Source organism: Pelophylax lessonae (genome assembly GCF_965119305.1).
Source record: "Pelophylax lessonae genome assembly, chromosome: 1".
NCBI lineage: Eukaryota > Metazoa > Chordata > Amphibia > Anura > Ranidae > Pelophylax > Pelophylax lessonae.
In genome coordinates, this window is record NC_138768.1 from 131541768 (window position 1) to 131569752 (window position 27985).

At 40.9% G+C, this 27985-nt stretch overlaps 1 protein-coding gene across 1 annotated transcript; it reads right to left on the reverse strand.

Annotated features, from left to right (window-relative positions):
• Positions 1-656: 656 nt before the first annotated feature.
• Positions 657-27630, reverse strand: HMGCR (3-hydroxy-3-methylglutaryl-CoA reductase). The gene is made up of 20 exons (XM_082258728.1): positions 27481-27630; positions 13976-14159; positions 12704-12815; positions 12500-12587; positions 12333-12417; positions 12126-12231; positions 9418-9524; positions 9129-9248; positions 8027-8187; positions 7699-7937; positions 7408-7577; positions 7052-7246; positions 6675-6833; positions 5573-5730; positions 4364-4469; positions 3095-3265; positions 2672-2812; positions 2430-2588; positions 2027-2181; positions 657-1002 (listed from the first exon to the last, which is right to left on the reverse strand). Exons 2-20 carry the CDS (start codon positions 14138-14140, stop codon positions 948-950), a joined length of 2652 nt encoding a protein of 883 aa, XP_082114854.1. The 5' UTR covers positions 14141-14159; positions 27481-27630; the 3' UTR covers positions 657-947.
• Positions 27631-27985: the final 355 nt, after the last annotated feature.

The following is a 27985-nucleotide window of genomic DNA, read 5'->3' on the forward strand; positions in this document are numbered from 1 at the left end:
CTCACCCAAACATTACACAGGTGGATAAAGCAAGTTTTGGTTGATAACTTCACTCACACCTATATGCTTTCTCTGTTGGGTTAAAAACACGTTTGAAGTTCTTCCCACCATAATCTCACTAGACTTAAGCTTCCTCTGAGTGAACTTAGTGGCAAAAAGACACTTAGATTGCTTGGAGCAAAGAAAACTCAGAGGGGCTCAAAACAGAGTCCTGGCACAACAGGGACACCAATGTGAATGAGATTACTACAACAAAATTAAAAAAAAATGTTTTGGAAGGACCCAATGTCTACAAAATTAATAGAAACAAAACATTCAGAGTTAAAACCTGAAATTCTTGGGCTTTAATAATAGCTGGCAAGTCATAGGTTGCCCACCTCTCTATGTCAGAATTCTAGAAATATTCTTTCTAAACTGCTGTGGCCTTAAACTAAAAAAAAAACAAAAAAAACCCCCAAAAAAACAGCTCTTTCTGAAAAAGAAAAGTTACACGAAGAAAAATAGAAGAGAAGCTGGATGAAGACTAAATAAATTATTCCTTTTTCTTAATTAAAACTGAGGTATATTACAATGTTCAAAATTATTAAATAAGATAAAAAATAACCAATTCTTTAAACTTAATGAAAAAGTAGCTTGAAACTGAAAAGTTTTATGCAAGCGGTGTTCACCACAAAAAAAAAAAAAAATGTACATGTCCAAGTTCAGTTGATTTGGCTTTTTGGCCTCACCAGCAGACAAATTGGGGCAGAAGCGATAACTGGACCCTCTGTGACAAACAAGACATGAGGCACATAGACTTGTGTTGAGGCTGTAATATGTCTTCCTTTCAGGTTGCCTGCATACCATCTTTTCCCAATCCTGACAAAGCACATTCCCTATAGAGAAGTTTCCGTTTTATTTTCCTCTCGCTCTTTATGGTCCTGTGTTCATCCCAACATTTCTTGGGCTCAGGCAGCTTTTTTTATGCATGTGCCAGCCAAATCTTGAAGGTTTATTTTTGACCTGCAAGAAGATAACAGTGCCCAGTTATTTAAAGGAAATCAAAAGGGTCTTTGATCTTGTAGCAATTCACAGACAAAGGTGTAATCTGTTGGAGCTCCCAGGAAATATCCATGCTTTCAAGAATGGGCAAGCATGTGACCTGCTCCAATGATGCAGAGCTTGGGCCTGAGCAGCTACTCCTCAGGCCCAAATACATTTACTAAAGCTGGATACACACTATCCAACTTTTGTGGTTAGATTTCCTTCAGATTTACCTTTTCTATGTAGTGCAAGGGCCTGCCAGATTGCATACAAATTGAAAGTGTTTAGGTTTGACCTCATATTATATGGTTTTGGCAAGTCTAAAGGAAAAAGTCTTCAGAAAATCTTATAGTGTGTATGGCCCATTACTCTGTGTAAGCTCTGACACCATCTTACAATGAGCTTAAACAGGGTTTTGACATCAACCTGACAGAAACCATGTGGTAGTTAAAGCATCAGTTGGGGGGGGGGGGGGGGCGGAGGGGGGACAGGGTTATTTCTGTTTTAAAGGGATTGTAAAGGCAGAAGGTTTTTTTATCTTAATGGATTAGGATAAAAAACACCTTCTGTGTGCAGCAGCCCCACTCAGCCCACTATTATCCAGCAATGTTGTAGGAGTGTCTCAGCTGCCCGGGACTCCCCTCCTCATGGGCGGAGACAGCAGCACGGCATGATTGGCTCCCGCTGCTATCAAAGCCAGCCAGCCAGCCAATCAGGATAGAGAAGGGGTGGGGCCGGGTTGTGGCTCCATGTCTGAATGGACACAGGGAGCTGCCACTTGTGTGCCCCCACAGCAAGCTGCTTGCTGTGGGGGCACTCAAAAGGAGGGATGGGCCAGGAGAGCCGAAGAGGGACCCGAGAAGAAGGATTCGGGCCACTCTGTGCAAAACCGACTGCACAGAGCAGGTATGAAGACATGTTTGGCATAAAAAATGAGCAACGTAACAAAATATTTTTAAGACACACAGGTGGTATTTAGTCTTATTATTCAAAGTTGCATTACCTGTTGTGGACCATATGGCTCTTCACCAAATGCCCAGCTGCCAAAGCGGCCATTAGGGAAAGTTCTCCTGCCATTACTGTGCCACAGACGATTTGTGCAAGTTGGCAAGCATTTTTACCAGGATACTCTGTGCTTGCTCCCTGTACTCCAAGCATCTATTCAGAAACAAATAACACATGAAATTAATAAGTTGAACTCAATAACTATAAAACATGATCAAAATAAATTAGTCCCAGAAACTGTCGAAAAAAATTTTTTTGGGAGTGTAAAGGCTGAACCAAATCAGAGCATGAAATGGTACAATGGTGAGCCAAGAAATCCAAATGTGTATAATTATTATTGCATTGCTACACATTTTACTGAAAAAAAAGAGGACGACAGCATAAAAAACGTTGTATATTACCTGTAAGCAAGCCTGCTGGGGGGCCAGAGTGGTTCCACCTCCAATAGTTCCAACTTCTATAGAAGGCATTGTGCAACTGATGTATAAATCCTCATTAGTAGGGCCAGTGTGCTCCATTAATGTGATGCAGTTGGAGCTCCCCACATTCTGAGCAGCATCCTACCACAAAGGAAAAACTATCAAAAATGATATTTCAATTTTCATAAAAGAATTCTTGTAAAACATCCATGTCTCCCCCTCACCTGTCCACAAGCTATGTATATTGCAGTCACAATGTTAGCTGCATGTGCGTTATAACCTCCAATGCTGCCAGCCATGGCAGAGCCAACCAGATTCTTGCTGATATTGACATCTACCAGTGCAGCTGTTGATGTTTTCAGTACCTGCAGATACAAGTTCATATGAGAGTGCATACTGGAAACAGTCATAACAGTGGATTAAATATTATTAGCTCAAGTACTGTAGATCAGCAATTTAAAAACAAAAACGTACACTCTACTTCTTACACCTGCAAATTATACAGTGGGGTCTTTTTTCAGTATAGATTATTTATATACACAACACAAAAAATCTGACAACCCTGTGTTTAGTCATACAAGTCTCATCTTAAATCAAATAGAATCCTTAAACCTATTAAGTAGGATAATTCAAGACCTTGTTCTTACCTCTCGTACAACGTTCGCTGGAATGATAGCTTCACACACCACAGACTTGCCTCTCCCCTCCACCCAGTTGATGGCAGCTGGCTTCTTGTCTGTACAGTAGTTGCCACTTACAGCAAGGACATGCAGCTCAGGGAACTCTTCTTGTAATCTAGACAGAGCCTTTTCAGTTCCCTGTGAAAGTAAAGAGGATAAAAGAAAAAAAAAAAAAAATATGTTAAGGAAGCCTGAACTATAATTTCTATAGAACATAAAATGTGCAACATAAATTTAGTGTTCAGCATAATTTAGTTTAAATATTTTGTTTGAAGTTATTTTGAACAAGGAACATAGGATAGCATTAACCAAAATGTACAGCTGGATATAGCCAATTTTAGCAATTCCACAAATAAAAATCCTCAAGACCTCTCACTTACACAACTCCATATTTAATCTAAAATATCAAAGAGCATAAACAATGGGGGAGTCTCCCGTACAATGAAACTGACAAACTCATCAAAAAATAAAAAAAACCTGGCTATGACTACTGAACCCCACTTAGTGCATTTTATTCTAACTCTTTTTAAAAGAAACAAAAAAGGATACACAAATTCTTGGCCAAGAACAGATTAAGAAAAAAAAAAAAAAAAAAAAAAAAAAAAAAACACACCACAACACCTCACCGCTCACTTGTAAAGTTCCTCATACATGTATAGAATTAGTATGTATCCTGAATATTCCAAAAAATACATACAGTTCCCTTGGTTTATCTTCTAAATTTACAGCTGGGCTCAGGCATGGTGCAAGGGCTTCTAGAGATATGGTGCTATGCTTTGTTTCACATGGAATTATTTGAGGGCATAATGTTGCTAACCGTTTATCAAAAGACAGCCGCCATTTACTATTGAGTCATGGTCTGTTAGCGGTTCTCCTGGCGGATCAGCTCGTACAAAAACAATATTATATATATATATATACATATATACATATATACATATATATACATATATATATATATATATATATACATACATACATACACACACACATATACACACACGTTTAACCATCTTGGGGGGGGGGGGGTCACAGCCAGGTTTTATCATCTTATGATCAGTTTATAGATAATTGTAGCTTAAAGAATAAGTTCACCTTTCATAACATGTTACACCCATATTCCATATACACCCATAGAACATGTTACTGTGGGCACTTATTTTTATCTATAATTTTTTTTAAAGTGAACTTATCCTTTAAAAATGCAAGCAGCACTGTATTACTATTGCTTCTTACCTTTGATATCATGTTCATTCCCATAGCATCTCCAGTTTTTGATTGAAAACGGATGTAAAGGTTACGCCCAGCTACAGTGGATTGAAGTCTCCCAAGTCGGGCAAACCTAGAAGACGACAGAAAAGCACACCAATCATCATACAGACTCAACGTAGACACTGAATCTTTGAGTTTATTGTGTAAATGTTAAGCATAAAACATAATGAGCATACTAGCTAAATTAAAAAGGTATTAAGAACAGGACAGCTGTAAAAGCAGATGTTTCAAGAAATGAACATGAAAGATTGAAAGGGGAGAAAAAGCAAAAGAAAGAAAAAGTGATAAGTGAGATGGATATCAAAACAAGTCAACGGTGTTACATAAATCCACCGAGGTTTCAATACGCTAAAATCCCTTATAACTTGTTTACGTAGGGAACTATTTAGACCCGTCTCAGCTGCCTTCCCTCGGTGCAGAGCAGACTGAATGTAGGGCAGCCCATAGATGGATTGGATTTTCTTTCATGGAAGGAAAGGGAAAAAAAATTGCTTGATTTCCCCAACACATTGTTAACGGGGGAATGCCTCCAGAAGTGCTATACAGTTCTCGCCGAGTCACACTTCCACAAGTCCAGGGTGAGACTCCCCTGGCAATCACCATTTGGAAAAATGGTCATATCTATATCTTGGCTGATTTGTAAGTCTTAGAGCCCCTCTGGCAGCTTTTGAGGTTGGAATTACTCTATGTATTACCTGATACCATTAGGTATGCTACTTGCCTGATGTCTTATCTTACAGATACTATACATGTTTCTACTCTTGAAGAAGTGAAGTCATGAAACGTGTAAGCTTTTTGGATGCAGTTTTTGTTTTAATCATGTATTGACATTTGGATTGCATATGGTCAACATTACATTTAATTGTGTAGGAAATGCATTATTATAGATTCATTACAAATCTGCTTGTTATTACCACCTTATCCTATTTTTGTATGCAATATTTATTAAACAACAATGTTGGAAACTAGTTATTCATTGGTCGTATGTGTTGTGCCTCATTTAAAGTCTCAGGAAAAACAAATTGGTTGTATGGCTATAGTAATCCCGTAGTACAGACATTTATACACACAAGAAAAAAAAAAAAAAAAAAAAAAAAAAAAAAACCTTACAATTAGTGCCATTTCGTAGCAGTAGATTCACACACACACAGGTTAAAACAAATAAACATTTACCGACTTGTGCTGTCAAAGACATCCTTGATTACTTTAAATCCCTCAGGACTGTCCAACCAAGTTTTCACTTCAGCTGCATCACAAGCTGTTGGCAACCTCACCACCGGCCCTCTAGTCATTCCATCAGCCAGGATACGGCTGCGAGCACCTCCACCCAGCTGAAAGGAGCACAACGTTTGTTTATATTCTGGAAATAGCCAGTAGCTGCACACACAAGTATACCAGCAGCGATATTCTAGCAGTCTACACTGGATTTCTACATCACACACAAAAAATGTCACAAGTCAGTTTGCAACTGGTCTCAACATTTCATCCTTACTAAAACTGATATTTAGATTATTATTCTGTATGCACTCTTCGGGTCATATATAAAATGGTTATTCTCCTTTGGGCAGGAATGACAGTGCAAACATTTTCCAGTATTCATGAAACCTCTGTACATCTCTTTGTACCAGTCATTTCACGGCAAAGGAAAGAGGGAGAAGCTTGATGGAGGAGGTGTATCTCAAAAAGGTACATTAAACATCCACCACTTATTGGCTTTGTAATCTATTTTATTGACATTGTGTCCTACTGTGTTTTTCAGCCTCCTTGTAAGAACCACTGATCTCCCCCCCCCCCCCCCCCTCACTTACATTTCTTTGGAATGAGCAGTGCACTTTAGTTGCAGTCATATGTACTGCTTTATGCACATTATACATCCCATAGTCTATACTGGGAGAGAGGAACACGAGAGGGGGGGATTCATTCCCCCATCAAGTGAGACCATGGAGAATGAAGTGTAGCCACCCTCTAACAAAAAGTCAGATTACATCAGCGAAAAAAGAAAGAAAAAGAAAGAAAATAAAAAACCCCATCCACCCCCACTGCTTCAGCTGCACTGGATGTCACTGCAGTTTTCTGGCAAGGCGACATATACTGCAACAGGTCCTCAGAATGAGCATAGTATCTACATCAACATTTCTTATAGAGCCTGCAACTGTAAGCCAACCCCAAATGAATAGCACGAGGCTGCCTGATATGTAAATGCTGAGCTTTGTCGCGTGCTACTGAAGAGTCCTTACTTTAGAAAACAGTGATCTAAAAATGGAGTAACACTCACCAGTATAGCTCTGCAGCCTCTGTTGGTACTGGCCACAAGGCAACCTTCGGTTGTAGCCATGGGAACTTGATACTCTTTGTTGTCCAAAATGAGAGGTCCAGCTACACCAACAGGGATGGGCATGTATCCAATAACATTCTCACAGCATGCCCCCATCACCTAAAGAAGGAAAATACCATTCAGTCACAAGATTTATTTTCCATGCAGTAGTAATATAATTTCACTTATCACCAAAAATAAAACTGCAAGAGGATTTACAGATCCTTACTGCTATAAAACTTTGAGAGCATAAGCTTAGAATGCAAACAATAAATGCACGTTGGCAGATTAAATATTATAAAGCAAAATTTGAAGGACCTACAAAGTTTAGGACCTACCAAGGAATAGTTGTAGTTCTTGTAAGGCAAGTTCTGAAGGGCAGAGGACTCTGGCAGTTTCTTAGACAACATTTGTCTGCGGATAGCAACTCCTCTTTCTGGCGTCTCCATCATGGATTCCAGTTTGTAGGGCGGGATGTGTTTAGCGTTCACCAATTTGATCACCTCTGCATCACTCAGGTACTGAGCACCTTTCTATATGAAGCATAAAAGAGGTTTCATTCACTTTCATTACATGGCAGTGGCCTTGCTTAAGCTATAGATCAATAATGAATTATAAAATCTAATATATTTTAAAGGACATAATACGTACAGCTCCCAAAACATCACCAATTAAGTACTATCTAACCACTTACATCTGGGTTTTTGAGGATGCAAATGCATTCATTAATGGGCCGTGGCTCTTCTGGTATATCAAACTTGGTTTCATTTTCCTCTTCACTTGTGTCTTGTGATGGTGAATCTCCCAAAACAAAGTTTGGCCTGGCTGGTACAGCCTCCAGAGGCAATGGCTTGATAACAGCCTCTGAAATAGAATGATAAAAAAACAAAATATGACATTCATTCCTTAGGAGGAAACCCACAATGTTACTTTAAATAAAAGTTTAAACCGACATTTTACTGTGAAGACTCCTGAAAGCTGGTACCTTTTTCCTCCTTGGATGAGACATCCTCCATTTTAACTTCTTTTGCTGGCTTTTCTGCTACAGGTTCCTTTCTACAGCATCCCTCCACTGGTTTCTTTTGCATGGTCACAGGAGATGTAATTGGGTTCTTCAGGGAAAAGGTGGATTCTGTTTCAGTTTGCTCAAAGAATATGTACTTGACAGCCAGGAGAAGAGCAAGGCCCAAAGTTATGACCTGCTCAATGTCCAAGGTGACCATTCTGTGGAATAAACGCGTTTTTATTAGAAGGTAATGGTCTGAATAAAAAAGCTCAAATAACATTAAGACTCCATGAGTCATTTGTGTTACCTAGAAAGATAGAACTGCCAGAGAGGCATATTGGGCTCAATCCTCTTTGGAATTGTGTCATCCAGGCCAATGGAAACCTTATTGTCTTGAATAGATGTACTGTTTTGAGAAGGTTGACTTATCCACCGGCTGTGAGCATGAACAAGAACCAAGCCTAAAGACTGAAGACAAGATAAGAGGCAAATATTTCATTGTTCTGAGTTTTTTGTAGGTTAAGCAGTTTATGTACCACATTATGATAAGTCATAATCTAATCTGGATGGACCGGGTTTAGAATACTGAAAACAAAAATGTAACACTTAAACCTGTCAACTTATTCCTGAAGCCTAACTGAAGGCTTTATGATGGGACACATGACCTGCCTCTTTTCTTAACAAATGCAAGCGATACCTTGGTCTTGCAGGCTTTTAATTCTAATAAATTAAGAGCTCGGTGAAGCACATATTGGATTTCAGTCTCTCACGTCTACACAACAGTAGTTACACAGACAAAACCCATTGACAGGGATTTATTTTGCAATCCTCTAAAAAAATAAGTTCAGAAAACAGGCAGTAAAAAGTATGTTAAGTTAGGAAGAAAACATACAAACAATGTAACACAAGTACAATGAGCTTACATTTAAGCCAGTAGTAGGGTAATACATAAGCTCCCACTGGGGTGCCTGTAGGAGCCTCCAGCACCTGTGTACTCAGTCCCATCCAGGAAAACTCCAGAAACTGGCGTGGACATAGTACATTATGTCATTACGCTTACAACCTGCCCACTAGCTTTCTACTGGTGCTCTGTAACTCAGCAATACAAACTACTGTCAAAGCAACTAAACCAAATTGAGACAGAGGGAGCGAGAATAGTCGCCAGCATACTGCAGATGGCTGGATAAAAGGACCACTGTAAAGAAACATAACTTGGAGAAAGTTGGAGCATCATAACTTAAAAGGCAGTGAAGCAGCAAACAAATGTGAAAAAAAAAAAGGAAGGGAGGAAAAAAAACACAGAATTGTAAACAGAAAACTGGATACAGTAATTGGAGAAAAAAAAAAAATGATAAGATAAACAATAAAGATGAACATAAAAAAGTCCAAAACAATTAAAGGACACTCACCATGATCATTTTCACTCTCTGTGTGACAGGATTTGGTTTGTTATCCTCCTCCTCCTCCAACACATTTGCAAACTGACTTAACTGCCAGATGGGGCGGCCCTCGCGGCTTTCCCTGGATAGCTGGGGAAAAAAAGGAGACAATTAGGATTACACAATAATTCATAGGTGGAAATCAAATGTGATCTACATGGCATATCATGGCAATATGCTCTAAAGGCAAAAATCTGTTTATTGAAGAAGGAATAGTCTGGGAGAGCAGAAAAAAAAAAAATAAATAAAAATTGCCTACCTCCAGGACTAAGGACACACAAGCTGGGAAGAAAGTCATGAAAGCAAAGTAGTTTGCTAGGACGGACATGCAACCAAAGCAGCACATTATTTCCAGCTGACGCACACCTGAAAAAAAAAATAAAAATACATATTTTAGTAAACAGTCATGCTATAGGAGAGCACTAAAAAAGTAAGAAAAAAAATAAATAAATAAAAAGCTGAGGAGTATTTTAAAGAAGGAATAATATAATAAATAAAAGGCAAGCAATATTTACTTAAGGCTATGAACCATGCTCCAGTAAAAATATGTTAATCGACTAAAAAATTTTAATCGACTAAATTAATATGATTTTAGCAAAATAAAATATGACTAACACAATTTAGATAACTAAAATACCATTTTAGTCAAAAGACCATGACTAAAATTAAATTTATATCACAATGGCTAAATTTGTGTCTGTAGTGCATGTTAAAACCTTAATAAATAATAAACAAGTCATTAATTTTTTTACTCCAGGAGTATATAAGGTTTGGTAGTTCTAATGAAAAAATGCATTCAAATTTAACTGAACCCATTTGATTTTAGTTGGCTAAAATGTACTGAAGATTTTAGTCGACTAAAATACGACTTAAACAACTCAGATCCATAAAATACAACTAAAAACGGCATTTTGGTCAAAAGTCTATAACTAAAACTGAATCAAAATTTGATGTCAAAATTAACACTGCCATGCTCTACTGCTGCTGCCCCACCAATCTCCTCCATGTGCCCAGATTGCTATACCAGCCCGAGTGTGTATAGATTTTCAATTAGCATGAGCAACAGGCAAAGGAGATTAAGGCTCCGTTCACATCTTGGTGTCCCGGATCACGGGCAGAATTGCCGCAATTCTGCCTGTGATCCCAAATCACGGCAAATCGCGGGACGCCCATGCAATTTTCATCACTTCGTCAGCGATTGCCGCCTGACGAATCGCAGTAAAATCGTGCAAACAGAATCACGGGATGCCCGTTGCAATTTGGCATCATTCAGGATCGCGGGCAGAGTCGCCGTGATTCTGCCTAAGATCCGGAACGTCAAGATGTGAACAAAGCCTAATGGAGAAGTACAATGTTATATTTTGCACCATACATATTTACAACATAACCATCAACTTCGCCTGCTGCATTGTCGCTTGATGCAATTTGAGTGAATAACTACAGGGTCAATACACATACACACCACTGTGCCCCTTGTTTGTTACACTTATTTCACAAGAATGTTTACCATTTACTTATAGTCAGGGCTCGAGAAATACCAGGTGCCAGGTTGCCACGGCAACTAGAAATTGCGTCCTGGCGCCTTAATTTTGTCAGCCCCAGAGGCGGACTGACTGATCCTAACAAAATTACACATTACAGTTTGGGGGGGGAATTGCTGGAGGACAGGGTCTGCTTTTCATTTCTTGCAATCTATGGATGAAGCATGGGTCCCTTCTGATAATTGTGGAAGTTCTCGGTGCCTAGTCCTCTCCCCGCCCATGCATCTAGACCACGGCTGCATGGATAACTGTATCATGAAGTTTCTTCAGGTTTCCAGTCAATAAAGAAAAAAAAAAAAAACCATCGGGCAAGGTTCAGGCTTACAATGAGACTCTCCTCCTGGCCCTCAAAAGGAAGATGGCTGTGGAAATCTATTCTGACCAGCAGACAAACATCTTCCAAAAAAAGTGCCTTCCACACACCAGCACACCGCTCCGCTGCACCACAAGCTCAACAACGGGCACAGGCAGTTCTCTCACCCAGCCCTCCAAGAGAGGTGAGCACATGGAGCCCCTTGCAGGGGACACACGGGAACACCATACAGGCTCATGTTCATTTACACCCACCACTCCAAAGAAGAGAATAGAAGGTCCGCCTGAAAAACAAGACAATTGGACCCGCATACATCCAATCCAATCCACTAAAGGCAGGAGGATGGGGATCCGTTACCCTCCATCTGAGCAGATCGGATGACGGTTGGGTGTAAACTGGCTCCTAGATTCAAAGCAAAATTTGTACAGCCCTGCTCATAGTACCCACACTTCTAGTAAGGGTAGTATTAAGAGGAAACCCATTTCAAAACAACAGTAAAGCCATACAACCTCTATGCAGGTTGCTGGATGACCATAATATAAGGCCTCATGTGTTCAGGACATTTGCTTTTTTCCTCTGAACACCAGAACTCCTGGCAGGAGAAAAGCTGCTTAAAAATGCGCCTAAAAGTGGCATATTACACAAAGATTTAGGTGTGTCAAGCAATTGAGCATTAATGAATTCCATTGACCAGAATACATTTTTTTCTAACCATTGGCATGCAAGAACGCTCAAATGTGCCTAGGCACATTTTTCTGCTCTTCATCTTCTCTCCTGAATGTGCTTTTGATTTTTTTGAGTTTTTTTTTTCCTTCTAATACGCCTGTGAATGAACACATAAGCTGACCCGACCCCCAAAACGCTTGACGCTTGTAAAAGCGGTGCTTGAGGCCTATTGATAAACGGACAAAACAGATAGTAAAAACAGCAATTTAAAATAACAGGTCAAAAAATGTTCTATTGGCTTGTATAATTTACAGTCGCCATGCCAGGCACTCCTTTCAGGCAAATCTAAAATATATTTTCACGTGAGACCTTTCATCTCCAGAACAGACTGGACTCACAACAATACATAAACCGGGGTGATTGTCTCTTCCAGCAAAAGACACTCACCTGACATTGTGCCCACTCCAATAACCAGACATTCAACAAGAGCATCCAAAGTAAAGGTGGGCCCCAGAATGGCCATACCACGAGCAATGTTCTCTCGAACTTCATCCTAACAAGAAAAAAAATTTACAATGCCACATTATAGACAAAGCATGGAATATAAACAAAATGAAATACCATTGTAAATAGCATCATATAGTTTATGCTGACCTGTGAGTTTGAACTCAAGGCAAACTTGGCTAATGCACTGGCTTTAGAGAGATCTATGAGCAGCAGGAAAAATGGAAGAGCCTCACTGGAAACAAGATAAAAATAAGGTCACAATTTCAGTAAAAAAGGAAAACTTGTCTTATCAGCTCTACGCATTCTGCACTTACTTCAAACCTGTCAGCTCTTTATCTAGGAAATGAATGACCACGGTACTAAAAACAAAGCTGGAGAAGATGGTAAACAGCCCAGCGATTCCTAAAACGAGAACAAAACAAAAATCAGTAACAACAAATATCCAAATTCAGTCAAATGTTTAAAGAGGAAGGAGAAGTGCCTTCAATATAGTATTCAAATGCGGACATATACATCACCTAAAATGTATTTAGATCCAAGCTGCCTGAGGTTCTGGAACTGGAAGTAGATGTACAGAATTGCAATGCATCGTGTTATGGTCAAGATGATGATATCACTGCTCAAAACATCCTGCAATTTACAAGACAAACGCATTAAAATATGAATTTACTCTAAGGTCACAAAACTCTCAATTACCTAAAGTGTATCTCCAGTTTTGCAGCCCAATTGTGATAATGCCTACTTTATATTTGTTACATGGCCCTTTTCACGTATAATATTTAAAAATTGCTACTTACATTTTTAGCTATCAACTTCTATGCAATGTTAAGGAGGGGACTGGGGAGGTATGTCTACCATCATTACCCCCATCTGTACTGCCAGATCTCATCATCAATTGTAAACTAGATGGGCACACTATCTGTCCCAAAAAACAGATAAGGATCATAAAGCTTTGGTGCCACCATTGTATGTCAAAGCAAAAAAAAAAAAAAAAAACACCCAACAAGTTTGTCACCGAACGGTACATAAAGCTATTCTAAGACTTCATGTACACTAGCAGCTACTAAACTTGGGCTTCGGAGCCTTTGGAGTTTTTTTTCCCCATAGCTCCTAAACTTAGCTCCATAAAAGCATGTGTCCATGTATACACAGGCTTTTAGCAGAGTTTGGGAGCGGCAGTGTTTACGTGAGGTAAACCTCCCTCTCCTGAATGCAGAAAAATTTTGTTCAGCATAGGAACGTTTCTCCGTGGCCGCAGTCAGGGTAGGCTAGGGTTAATGTAGCCTAAACATTCTAGGCCCTATTTAAACACCTGATCCAAAAAGGTAAGAACGTTTTTGCTGTTTTTAGGCATACTGTGTGAATCGGAGCACATCGCAAACATAGAATGGGTTCAGACAGCTACAGACGCTCAGCTTGTACAAAGCAATGACAGGCTAAGAGGCGACACAGCTGTCTGCAGGTATCCGCACATTAAAGGAGGTACACCCTTTGGGAAAATAGGAAAAATTCCATACGAGGCACGATCGTTACATTTTCATATAGTGTGTACACAACTTTCGACATCCAATTCAGACTTTGTAAATTAAAATGCGTTAAGGCCACAGGCATGCCACATAAGAGATGCTGTTGGCCTCCTCTAAGAACAGATATCAAACTGCTAAAGCTCAGGGAAAGTATGGATTGATTGGTATAAATGTGGCATTGGTATAATGTGGCATTGTTGTCAATCATCTGTAATGCTAACTTTATTTCAAGTTCCAGAACAAGAGAGGTCTTTTTGAACTTACTTCGTCAAACTTCGGGCACTCATAGTTCCATCCACAGATTTTATCATTTCCAGTGAACATGTTCATGGACATCATGCAAATGGTGATAGTCACCGTACCCACAATGACCTCCCATGGATGGGAAGCCACAAATTGGCCATGCATGCGGAACAATCGGGACAACATCTTTACACTTTGTAGTGATCTGAAAAGAGAATAAAATGACGAAATTGTAAATTAATTCCAAGTATTTCAGCTTCACACAGAAAAACACCAGAGCAAGAGAAACTCTCAGAGGCCAATAGCACAGGAGTTTTACAACATGAAGAGTGTTCTTACTTTACTTCTCTTCAATGTGTTTGTTTCCTGAAATAATGACCAGGAAAAGTCTGGACAGACTAAGCTGCTCAGCTGAATCTACTGAAGAATTCCATTCACAACAGCTTTTACTTTCAGTTACAGTATATTGCCAAGTCATTTTGTGTCACAATTACCTATCCTTCAGATTAAGGCTCCATGTACACGGGACGTTGTTAAAAGTCCCTTTGAATGCTGGAATTTTTAGGACATTTGAAACGTCCGTTAGATCGCGTTTGCACCTGCGTTTAGAACCGTTCCTAGAGGTCAAAAAAATTATTCCCCTTTAAAATGGAAAAACGCGAACGCTAAACGCGGGTCATCGCATTCGGACGCGTTTGTGCGTTTGAAACGCCGGGAAACACACGTTCGAATGCAAATAATTGCGTTCTAAAAAACGTCCCTGAACGCAAGTGCCTGTAAACGACCATGTGTACATGGACAGATAAGATAACATGGAGCTGCGTTCAGGGGCTTCTGAAAAAAAACGCCCAACTGCTCCTAAACGTCCATTTCCAGCGTCCCGTGTACATGGACCCTTAAAGTGCTAGTAAATAAAAATGAAATTATAGGAAACAGTGTTAATGCCATTTGCCTCAACTGAACACAGATTCATTCACTTCCTTTAAAACGATGCATTATTCTTCTGGTTATATAACATGAGACAAGTAAGATCCCTTTGTACATACTGAGCATCAATAACAAACCCTTATCAGTGCCATTACTGCAGTCTGTTTCAAGTTCACTGACCCCATTATTCAAAAGGAGAATTTTATGAATATTAATAGCGTCTCCACCTTTAGACTGATCAATAATTCTCCTAATACAAATGAAACCAGTGACCATTTATGGGTCAACATAAAGAAAAAAAAATGTAAATCTGCTTTATAGGTCAAGATATGCTCTAATATAATGTAAATATTCAAGTATTTAGTCATCTAAACTAATGCCATCAATAAAATAAAATTTACATAAGAATAGACAAGCTTTACAAATACTGAATATATTATGGAATTTTGAACCCTCTATGGGACAAGCAAATCCTGCAATATAAATGCAAGAATGAACTTGGGTTACAGAGAGCTCCAGTCCAATCTCTCACCTTCTCACTGGACTCCTTGGTTAAGAGTACTGCTCTGTGACAAGAACAGGTCAAAACGCGAATCTCCAAAATCTAAAAGTGCAAGCTGTGAGCTCAAACCCATATAGAACACGTAGGGTAGAGGGGGGGGGGGGGGGGGGACTCTTAAAGAGCAGTAAAACCCTACCCATTGGTTTTCCAGCATTGAAGGGGGTTGGGCTTAAAAGGTGAACTTCTGGAAAATAAAAAAACTTGCAATGCTTGTTCTTGCCTAGGGTGCCAGTAAAAAGCACACAAAGGTTTGCCTGTGTGTATTGCAATGCCAATTGGTATACTTTAAGTGCACCCATGTTACTAATCTACCAGCACTGAATACAATAAACTAAGCCAAGCTTTTTAACCACTTCCCAACCAAGGACGTACCAGCACATCCTTGGGTTTCAGTGGTTATACCGGGATGATGCCTGCACCTACTGGACTTAACATCTTTCCCATTGTAAAAAAAAAAAAAAAAAAAATTGGGCTAACTTTAATATTTTTTTTTATATTCATGAATGTTTTTTTTTCCAATAATAATTCCGATTGAAAAACTGCTGTGCAAATACCCAGTGAAATGAAAAGAATTGTAACACACACCATTTTATTCTAGATTGTCTCTGCAAAAAAAAAAATATTATATTATATATATATATATATATATATATATATATATATATATATATATATATATATATATATATATATATATATATAATGTTTGGGGGTTCTAATGAATTTTTTTTTTTTTTTTTTTTGTAAGAAAATAAGTAGATTTTTACATGTAGGGGCAAAGTGTCAGAATAGGCTTGGGAAGGAGGTGGTTAAAGGATATAAAATGTCTTGACAGCACACCAGCTGCAGTTTGCTCAGGAATGACACATCTAGTTCCCTTTGTAAACTACTGATGCAACCCATTACAAACAGGAGAGAACTTCAAGTAGCAAACGTGAAATGTCATTTAGTGTTTACAGAGCACACGCTCAACATCATCCTGACAAATATCCTGACATCCTAACATTAGTTGGAATCCCCCGAGTTTGGAAAATCCAGAAAGAAAAATGGGTGGACACAGAAGAAAGGGGGATTCTGAGAAGACCGAATCTGGAGTTTCCCAGATATCGACATGAGAAGGCAAAGCCATAACAGGGCACTTCTCAATGTATCAATAGTACTACACTTTCTAAAAACACTAACCATAACATAGAAAGCAGAAAGGGCACCCGCGTATCGGCTAAAGAGGCCATACCCAAACAAGACCTCTAGACAGCTTAACAAAATTAAACTTAACCATCCAAGCGCAAACATTGATAACAATTCAAATACAAATCTCACATTTTTTCTACTGCACTTTGACTACCCCCAAATCTGGTCGATTCTGTCGTCCACTACCAAAGTCAAACTTGTTGGGAAGATATTAAAAATGATTGTAATGTCTCGTGTATTTTTTTTTTTAAAATAAACATGTTATACTTACCTCTTCTGTGCTGTTGGTTTTGCACAGAGCAGCCCAGATCCTCCTCTTCTTGGGTCCCTCTTCGGTGCTCCTGGCCCCTCCCTCCTATTGAGTGCCCCCACAGCAAGCAGCTTGCTATGGAGCTCCCGAGCCGAGCTGCAGCTCTGTGTGTCTGCCCCTTCTCTCTTCTGATTGGCTAACTGACTTTGATTGACAGAAGGAGCCAATGGTGCCCCTGCTGTGTCTGAGCCAATCAGGAGAGAGAGTCCTGGATGGCGGATGGACATTGCTGGATAGAAATGGGGCTCAGGTAAGTATTAGGGGGGGCCTGCTGCTGCACACAGAAGGCTTTTTATCTTAATGCATAGAATGCATGGAGATAAAAAAAAACTTTGACATTTACAGCCCCTTTAAACCATCATAGACTCAGTGAGCATATTTGTTCATATATGCGTTATGTACAGCCAATTTAATATGGATGCTTAGGCTGGCCACAGTTGGTTTATTTTTATTTTTTTCCATCAGTCAAAGGGCTGAATGAAAACAAATTACAGACAGATTCCTTCATTTATACATAACGTGGTAGATGTAGGAATCCTCCCACCAGGGCATGGTATTCTGACAGCTGGATTCTCCAATGTCTGAATATACTGCTAAGCAGCTGCAGCCACTGATTAACCACTTGACCGCTGGAAGATGACCAAGCCATTTTTTGCGATATGGCACTGCATTACTTTACCTGACAATTTTGCGGTTGGGTGACACTGTACCCAAATAATATGCATGTCCTTTTTTTCCCACAAATAGAACTTTCTTTTGGTGCCATTTGATCACTTCTGTGGTTTTTATTTTTTTGCACTATAAACCAAAAAATAGATGATTTTGGAAAAAAAAAATATTATATATATATATTTTTTTTAACTTTCTACTATAAAACACATATTCAATTAAAAAAAGAAAATAATAATTGTATAGAGAGAGAGAAGAAAGATAGATATACAATTTCTTCACCAGTTTAGGCCAAAATGTATTCTGCTACATTTTTTTTTTACCAAAAATAGCACAATAAGCGTATATTGATTGGTTTTCCAAACGTTATACTGTCTACAAAATGATGGGATATTTTTATTCACGGCTATACTGTGGCAGATAGTCAGACACGAACTGACACTTTTTCAGGGCCCCGTGACACTAATACAGTGATCAGTGCTAAAAATATGCACTGTACTGTACTAATGACACTGACTGGGAAGGGATTAACATCAGAGGCGATCAAAGAGTTAAATGTGTGCCTAGCCGGTGTTTTACTAAACCAGGCCTCGACAAAACCCAGGCGCCAGGTCGCAATGGCAACTGGAAATCACGTCCTGGAGCCTGGGTTACACTGCAGCAGCGGTCGGGACCCTCCTATGTGGCCCACCTGCAGGTGCACGGACTAGCGTCGGGCTGGCCGATAATTGAGGCCACGGCTTTGCGGCCTGCTGGAGTGGATACACGCTCCTATGTACAAAACCGACGCCCTCTGGTGGACGGTGCTGTGATAAGCGCAGCTTGCTCTCACTGCCTGTCCACTTCCGACATCTTCCCAGGTTGACAGCTTGGCTTGATTGGCAGTGCGTCTATCAGTGCCGTCCGTCAGTGCCCAATAGCGCCGCCTCATCAGTGTCGCCTGCCAGTGCCACCTCATCATTGCCCATCAGCGCATCCTCGTCAGTGCCACTTTTTTTTTTCCAATTTTCTTTTTTTTTATCACTTGGCACCGGGCCCGAGTGATTCTTATTGCCTGACGCCCCGGACATGCAGTTCTGGGCACTGAGCAGCAGATTTAAAAAACTGGCTCCTTACCTTTTTAGCTGGCTCCTAGATTCTAAGCAAAATTTGTCAAGCTCTGTACCAAACTATGGGAGGTACTTTTACTAAGGGAAGGCATTGATCCATGTTCATGTTTTGCAAGAACACAGGATCAATGCCTTCCCTACTTACAGAACAGCAATCTGCCTTGTTTACATAGGCAGACTGCCATCCTGCCTGTGTAACGAACAATCGCTGGGTGTCGGCGGACATCAAGCCCGTGGTACCTGCCGATCAGCTCCCTCTGTGTAAATATGCACTCTCCCAACCCAGAAGTGCTGGATCACGTACGAGGTATGTGATCAAGTACAGTAGAGCTGCCTTGCCGCCGTATATCTAAGTGATACAGTCGGCAAGCGGTTAAGAAACATTTTTCAGCTTGTCCATCAACAGAAGTTGGTCTAATGTTCGACTTCTGTTGAATTGGAATTGCCACAGACTTAAATTTAGCTGCCCCCTGTTGAACCAGCCAAACTTCAATTCATCTATGGCCAACTTAAGCCAGGCGACATCGGGCGGTTCAATACAAAACGTTCGACATTCGGCTCCGTTTGTAGGGCAGCCTTCTGTCTGACAAGCATGTTGGAAAACCAGCAGTCGACCGGCTGCCAATCTGCGTTCTCAGCCATTGATCAGTGTTCTGGCCAGGGGCCGCCCTCCTGTCAGAACACAACAGCTCAGCGGGCGAGATCGCTGTACTAATGTTGGATACTTAGTGCAACGGCTCCATGCGGAGCTGACAGTTTTTTTTTGTCTCTTTCAACCCAAAGAAAAATTCATTGTGTGTACCAGGCTTTACAGTGGAAGTTCAGGATGGCCCCTTTCGCAGATATAGCTATGTAAAACATTCGAGATAAGCGCTTATACTGTTCAAAATCCAGTAAGTCTTACTTGGCTCTGCGCATGCTCAGCTGCTCTCTATTTAGGCACTGCCAAATTTGTAGAGGCCGATCTGCTGACTTAAGATTTACTGCTGCTCGGGTGCTCTGGGCTTCAGTTAAATGGCAGCCTCCAGCAAGAATAAATAGGAACAATTCTGGAGGCAATTTACAGTACACACTCATTTTGGTTGCATAACTATTAATATGGAATGTTCCTTGTTAAAGAACATTTTTATCAAGTTGTTATGGGTAAAGTTCCACTTTAGGCCTGAACGAGTGAGAAATTCTAATGGTCAACCATACCTGACTTTATCTATGAACAAGGTTTTTTTATCCATCCTAAAATGTAGACAAATTACATTCCCTGTATTGATGACCGGATACTGAAAATATATTTTTTACAGCTCTATATAAATGCACCAGTTAATAGTCTCAAATCACAGGCCTACACCACCAGGATAAGGATACTTTTTTTCCCACAACGTGACATCTATGAAAAAAATAAAAAAGTAATGTGACTGAATTAAAGTGTATGTAGCCCCAAAAATAAAAATGCATGTATCTGTCCCTTTAATGTATGCCTATGTGCTTTTATATTAAATACCATATTTATCTTTAGAGTGCTTCTGTATTACCTGGTTGATCATGCCAGTTCCCCCTTTCCTAGTATTAAACTGACCGCGCTAAGCATGGAAGCTGATCCATACTAGTGTGGTCAGTTAACATCCTCTGTCATGCCGTTCGAAAATACAAGCACTCTATGCAAGCCCATAGCGTGTCTGTATCTTCCAAAGACAGTCAAAAGCCACACCCTCTGCCCAACACTGAGCCTTCGATTGAGCTCACAGAGCTTGGCTAGGGAAAGTGATGTAATGCCGCCGGGTCTATGATTGCGTTTCATCACCATGAAAACGCAGATGCACAGCGGCAAACATTACTTCCTGTTAGGATGTGAAGAGGATATGGATACGCCCATCTGCAGGTCCAAAAATTGCTCAGGTATGAAAAGTGATCATGTGACCTGCAGTTTTAAAGAAAATAAAGGCAAGTTATTTTAAAATGACAAAGATGGATCTGTTAGATGCTCATATTTGTAAAGAGTGCAGGACTCGACAAATTTGAATCCAAAGCTAGAAAACTTGAGACCATTTTGTTTTTTTAAATCAGCTGCTCGGCACAGCATGTCCGGGGCATCGGGCAATAGGAATTGCCCATGCCTGGTGACAAGCGAAAAAAAAAGACCGAAAATTAAAAGAAAAAAAAAAAAAAAAAACGTAGTTATGAAATTTACCAAATAAGCAATTTCTTTCCTTCACGGATGTGCATTATTGAGTCTGCACTAAGGGGCATCGATGAGGTGGTAATAATGAGGTGGCACTGATGAGCACTGATGGGGTGGCACTCTGCGGCGGTAAGGAAAGGCGACAGATCATGCCCGCAGCCTCAACCTGAGCTGTCAAACTGGGAAGATGTCAGGGTGGGCGGGCAAGTGAAGCCCTCAGCCACATTCATCACAGCACCGCCCACCAGAGGATGATGCTAATTTGCATAAAGAAGCGTGTATCCCACTTAAGCAGGCTCCAAAGCGTCAGCCTCAATTACCGGCCAGCCAAACCCTAGTCCGGGTACCCCCTGATTGGGGCCACATGGGAGGAATCCAGACCACTGCTGCAGTGTAGCCCAGGCACCAGGAGCAATTTTGTCAAGCCCTAAAATAGTGTTACTTGAGTTTACAATCTCTTTAAGCATTAGGTTTCACTCATCATGAGAGAGCAATTGGGTCACATATTTGACATTACTACTCACACACATTCTCTGACACAGAAGAACAATTAAAAATGACCAATCAATCTCCCTTTGTCTACACATCTCAGTCTATTGAGAGGAAAGATCGACCTTTATAGGTGTACTATGGTTTATGTATCCTTCTATATATTTTCAGAGTTCTGTAGTAAACATTAAAGGACAATACTACCTAAAAACACTTGTATAACCCATAATCGATTACATAGTGTACCAACTGTGCAATGCTTGGCGTCTTATGTGTCTAAAAACTAAGGGTGTAATAAACTAAACTTCTAGTACAAAAGAAACTTAATTATGATTGCATCAAGGTCTATAACATTTTATCAAATGAAACTCTTGAAGCCCTTTTTGATACAATGTTACATATCTTGTTACAATGTTTTTTTTTGTACATAACATGTAATTGATCACACCTTTAGAATCACAATTGTTTTTTTAACACATAAGACACGAAGAATTGCACAGTTTTAAGTGGATTATAGATATATAATCCGTATTGCACTTTTCTACATATTTTCACATGTATGCGATAGGTTTCACCTATACCGTTTAAGAGCAGCAAAACTGAGTGTAGGAATATCCTTATGCCCCATACACACGTGCAGATTATCTGCAGACTTTTGTCTGCAGACTTACCAAAACCATATAATATGAGGTCAAACCTAAACACTTTCAATTTGTATGCAATCCGGCAGGCCCTTGCACTACATAGAAAAGGTAAGTCTGCAGACAAAAGTCTGCAGATAATCTGATAGTGTGTACGGGGCATTAGAATCAAATTAGTGCAGTATTTTTGGTTTGAAGGTACTATACAACTTTAGAGGATTCAACAAGGGCACAGGACCAGTAAGGGGAATCCCTGTGTGAGGTACACACAGTACACAAGACCTTAACCACATCCCGCCCTATAGCAGAATGACGGCGGTAATGTGGTTGTATTATCCTGACCGGACATCATACGACGGCGGCAGGATCATACGCTCGCGCGGAGTGGCGATCGGTGAAGCGAGGTGTCAGTCTGACTCCCTGCATCTCCGATCTCGGTAAAGAGCCTACTGAAGTAGGCTCTTTACCATGTGACCAGCCGTGTCCAATCACGGCTGGTCACATAGTAAACAGGAAGAGCCTTAGCTTTCCTAAGTACGTGCTTGACAGGCACGAGTAAAGGAGCGCCGATTGGCGGCTCCCCTGACAGGGGGGAGGTTCGGCACTGGTAATCAGATCATTGATTACCAGTGCAGACACTCGGGGGGGGGGGGGGTGCCACTAGAAACACCAGGGATGCCCACCCATGACCCCAGGGATGCCCACCCATGACCCCAGGGATGCCCACCCATTGCCCTCCCCATCAGTACTGCCCACCAGTGCCCATCATTGCCATCTACCAGTGCCGCCCACCAGTGCCACCTATCAGTGCCCACCAGTGCCACCCCATCAGTGCAGGAAAAACGTATTTACAAAATTGTATAACAAACAAAAAAACTTTTTTTTCCAAACTTTTTGGTCTTTTTTATTCGTTTAGCAAAAAAGAAAAAACCTGGCGGTGATCAAATACCACCAAAATAAAGCTCTATTTGTGGGGGGGGGGGGGGGGGATTACATAAATTTGGTTTAGGTACAGTGTTGCATGACCGCGCAATTGTCATTCAAAATGCAACTGCGCTAAAAGGTGAAAATTGGCCTGGGCAGGAAGGGGGGTGAAAGTGCCCTGTATTGAAGTGGTTAATTAAATGATCATCATACTACACAACTGTTTTGTGCACAGTTGGCATCAGTTATCAATATCCTGACTCAAAATGAACCTGTGCCAGCGTTTCCTCTAAGAACACGTCTTGTTTTCTAAAACCATGTCCCACAAAGTACATGGATCTATCCAGAAAATAATTTATTGTCATGTTAATTCTCATTAGTATCCCTAAAATGAACTGCTATCCTTACATGGGATTGGGATTATAAACAGTGGGTGACGCATTGGTTCTTTAGCTAGGTGGATGTTTAAAGGTTCATGCACACTGCTGCTCCAAAACTGATGTTTTTTGGGGCTTTGGGAGTTTTTTTTAATAAAAGCCGGGGGGGGGGGGGGGGGTGATATACTACAACAGGAGCACTGGGAATATGGAGGATCTGTGCACAGTAACCAAATAGCTTCTTCAAAATCTGGAAGCTGATATGTTTCATTGCAGAGCTGCAACAGATTTTGCACTCTCCGGTTTTAAAGTGGTTCTAAAGGTAGAAGGTTTTTACCTTCATGCATTCTATACATGAAGGTAAAAAACCTTCTGGATGCAGGTAGATAGATTCACAACAGGTAGTGGATAGGTTCCAGAGTAAACGTTTTAGAGCATCTCTTATGTGCCCTCTTGAGAGTTTTAAGAGCATTTAAAAAGATCTTCAGGAAAGGAAACCTTGCTTAGCTGTCCGTATAGTAGTGTTCTTAGAAGGAGGTCATATTTCTACCTCTGGCTTCAATACTTTCCATGTCCCCAATCCAAACTGATCAGAAGGACAAGACATTAATACCAGCCTCCAAAACGAATCTTCCTCTAAATAAAACAACAAATCAGGCTCATACAGTCTTTGCCATGTTTAGCACAGGTTACATCTGACACTTTGCATATGTATTGGCCATATTCTCTCACCAGGCACCTATGACTCAGATACAATACATAAACAATAAAAAAAAGTTCACCAGCAATATCCATAACAGAGTTTTCATTGCATTTCGCTCTACATGTCAGTACAGTGAAGAGTCCTGATAGGGTGGGGTTGGATTTTCAGTGATGTGGGCACTCAGCAGCCTCAAAATGATTTGAAGACCTACCCCAAATCTTCTGACAGTCAAATAAAATAGGAGGATACAATATCAAAGCAAAGAACATTCAGGACTTGTTTCACCATCCACAACACCCAAAATTAAACTGTAATAGTACCTGTTGAAAAACGGATCCAACTTATTAACGTAACAAGCAGTTTATAAAGACTTGGGGGCCTGGAAGGATCAATGATCCATTTATCAAAGCTGCACACAGGGAAAAAAAAACACATTCTGGTCCAAAACAACCAAAATACTGTTATAACCTATACTATTATTACAAATGAATATTAAAAAATAAAAAATACACTACAAAAAATAACTCTGAATACAAAATACTTTATTTTTTTATTATTGTAAACCATTTTTCTATACTTTCTGTATCCACAGTCTGAATTCTGCTCAGAAGTGGAGACGAAGAAACAAGGCCGTCTATAGATCACGTCTACTGGGCAGGGCTCTTCTAGATTCTGGTTCAATATGGCGTCGGCTGTAATCTGCACAGACACCTCCTATTGTACTAAGTCAGTGAAGGATGATGAAGATATCACACTGACATCAAGTCTAAAATCCAATTATTATAAAAAATATATTATAAAATAAGAGTAACTGATACAAAAGGTCACAGTTTACTGTATAGTATCATATATATATATTGGCTTTATTTTAGTACATCTAAATGAATAGCTATTACTAAAGAAAAATGGATTCCAGAATTGACACAGAAGGGAATGTCAATGTTTTATTAGCTAAAAATAGAATAGAAAATATTTATGAACAGCCTTGTTATACATTTATCTCAGTATATTTTTTTATACAGTATATACATATATACATATACACACACACTATGGGGGATTTACTAAAATAAAAGTGCAAAATCTGGTTTAGCTGCACAAAGTAACCAACCAGCTTTCAAGTAATATTGTCAAAGCTTCATTGAAAAAGCCAAAGTTAGAAGCTGATTGGCTACCATGCACAACTGCACCAGATTCTAAGTGCTGCAGTTTTAGTAAATATTTATATCTATCTATCTACACTTGTACTTTTCTTTTACTATTTACTACCATATATTAAGCACTTGCCAATCAGCATCTGTAGTTTTACTGCGGGAGGTCGGCTCTGTTCCGGGAAACGAAGTACCTGTAAGTAAGTCACTTTGCGGGACCACTAGTGGGGGCGCGCGTACGCGCAGATTGGCTACAGGGGGAGCCAATCTGCGGGTCCGGGGGGCGCAATGTCCGCCAGGCACCCACGATCGCTCCCCATGAAGAGAGAATGGCGGTCTGCCATTTTAAACATAGCAGACCGCTGTTCTGTCAGTAATGAACACAGGCATTCTGTGTTCCTCTTTATTAGGAACACAGGTCTGTGTGTTCATGCAGCAAGCCCACCCCCTCACAGTTAGAAAGCACCCCCTAGGGACACATTTAACCCTTTGATCTCCCCTGGTGTTCATCCCTTCTCTGCCAGTGTTATTAGTACAGTAACCGTGCATATGTTTAGCACTAACTACTGTAGTAACAATGTCAGCTAGATGTCTGCTCTGTCTGGCGCAATGTCACAGTCCCACTAAAAACCGCTGATCGCCGCCATTACTAGTAAAAAATAAATAAAAATTACATAAATCTTTTCCCTAGTTTGTAGGCATGATAACTTTTTGCGCAAACCAATCAATATACACTTACTGGGATTTTTTTTTTTTTTTACCAAAAATATGTAGCAGAATACACATTGGCCTAAAATAATGAAAAAAAATTGATTTTTAATTTTTTTTTTCTTTGAGAATGATATACAGCAGAAAGTAAAACATTTTTTTTTTTTTAGAATTGTTTAGAGCGAAAAAAAAAAAAATAGAAAATCGCAGAGGTGATCAAACACCACTAAAAGAAAACAATTTTTGGGGGAAAAAACAATTTTATTTGGGTACAGCGTCGCATGTCAGTTAACGTAACGAAAAAAAATGGCCTGGTCATTAAGGGTCCAGAAGTGGTTAAAAAAAATATTGAGTATACTGGAAATCAGCTTTGTCACCTTAGAAGGTATAGGAGGCCCCAAATGCAGCCCCTGATATCTCCAAAGGGCCACATATAACATTATTGGTAACGCTACAGCTGAAGACTTCCTAGAGGAGATAGAGACTCATCTAGACTGTGGTCATGCTGTAGGAGACAGACTAGGACTTGTTGCATGTAACTGCTAGAGTTTATTATTATTATATAGCGCCGACATGGGAAGCAGTTTATGGTTATTGAAGGCTCCTCTATCAATAAGTCCCCCCACTAATAACAGAAAGGCCCCCCCCCCCTTTAAACCTCAAATAATTTGTAATTGGAGGAACGGAAGCTTCAGTCACTAAATGCTATTACATCGCAGTCATAGAGGGGGGGGGGGGGAAACCACAGTCTTGGGGTGAGGGTGGGGACCATGGAGCCACAGTCATTGGGGGGGGGGGGACACAGAGTCATAGCCTTGGTTGGGGGGGGGGGGGGACACGGAGTCGTAGCCTTGGTTGGGGGGGGGGGGGACACGGAGTCGTAGCCTTGGTTGGGGGGGGGGGGACACGGAGTCGTAGCCTTGGTTGGGGGGGGGGGGGACACGGAGTCGTAGCCTTGGTTGGGGGGGGGGGACACGGAGTCGTAGCCTTGGTTGGGGGGGGGGGGACACGGAGTCATAGCCTTGGTTGGGGGGGGGGGGGGGGACACGGAGTGGTAGCCTTGGTTGGGGGGGGGGGGTTGTTGCAGTTAAAGGTAGGTGATGTCTCATAGAACATGGTTTCACACATCTCTTCACAGCTCCATATCCAGCTCTCTGCATTCAGTCACATAACATTTTATAACCACAGGGAAATGGATGCTGGGGACCTTCCATTCCACCAGCTGTGCTCTCTGCTCTGAACATGGAGGGGGGGGGGGGGGTATCTCCCCCTAACACCTATTACCTGCACTACCCAGGAGGAGCAGTGCCCCACCACCATAATAGAAGGGGGATACTTGCCTTACTTACACCCCCCTCAGTCCTGCGCCCAGTTCATGGAGCTTCCTTACAGGTAGGACATCTAATAATGGTGATCAGTTTCCTCCCTCCTTGTTTAGTACTGCTGCTTGTTCAGAGTCATGACCCCATACAGGAAGACGAGAGAAGCACGAAGGACCCCTGCCTCCAGCTCTGCCCGGGGCTGTCTAACTCACTGCCTGATTGGAATAAGCAAAGCGAATATCACCGCTGCCTGGCGCACACACTCACCTTCAGGCAGGTGGATCTATCCTGACTGGCCCAGCGGCGGCGGGGTTGACACGTCGGGAAGCGGCACTGTGGTAGAAGAACCTCACCCGTACGCCGCCGCAGAGCGAGTGAACGAGCGCGTCACCTGATCCTCCAGTGACAGCCCCAACGAGAAAGGGCGGAGCTAGCGCGTTGAAAGCAACGAGTGGCCTGATCCTGCAACCAATCGGGGCCTTGGACAGGTGAGCTCGTCATTGCAGTTGCTGTGGCAACGAGCATCCGTGTAAGACAAGGCGATCTCGCCTCACTGACAGCGAGCCAATAATAAGGGAGAGCCGAGAGTGCGGGGGACAAGGCAGCCTGGCTGTGCAAACTGGCCATGAACTACAGGGGGGATGCTGCATCCCCTCTGTATAACGTACACTGTGCACACACTTACATCACACTCATATTTACCGCTGATTTCCATAAACATTCCTAGATATCACCTAATAACCCATCACCAGACCCAGGGACTGTTTATAAA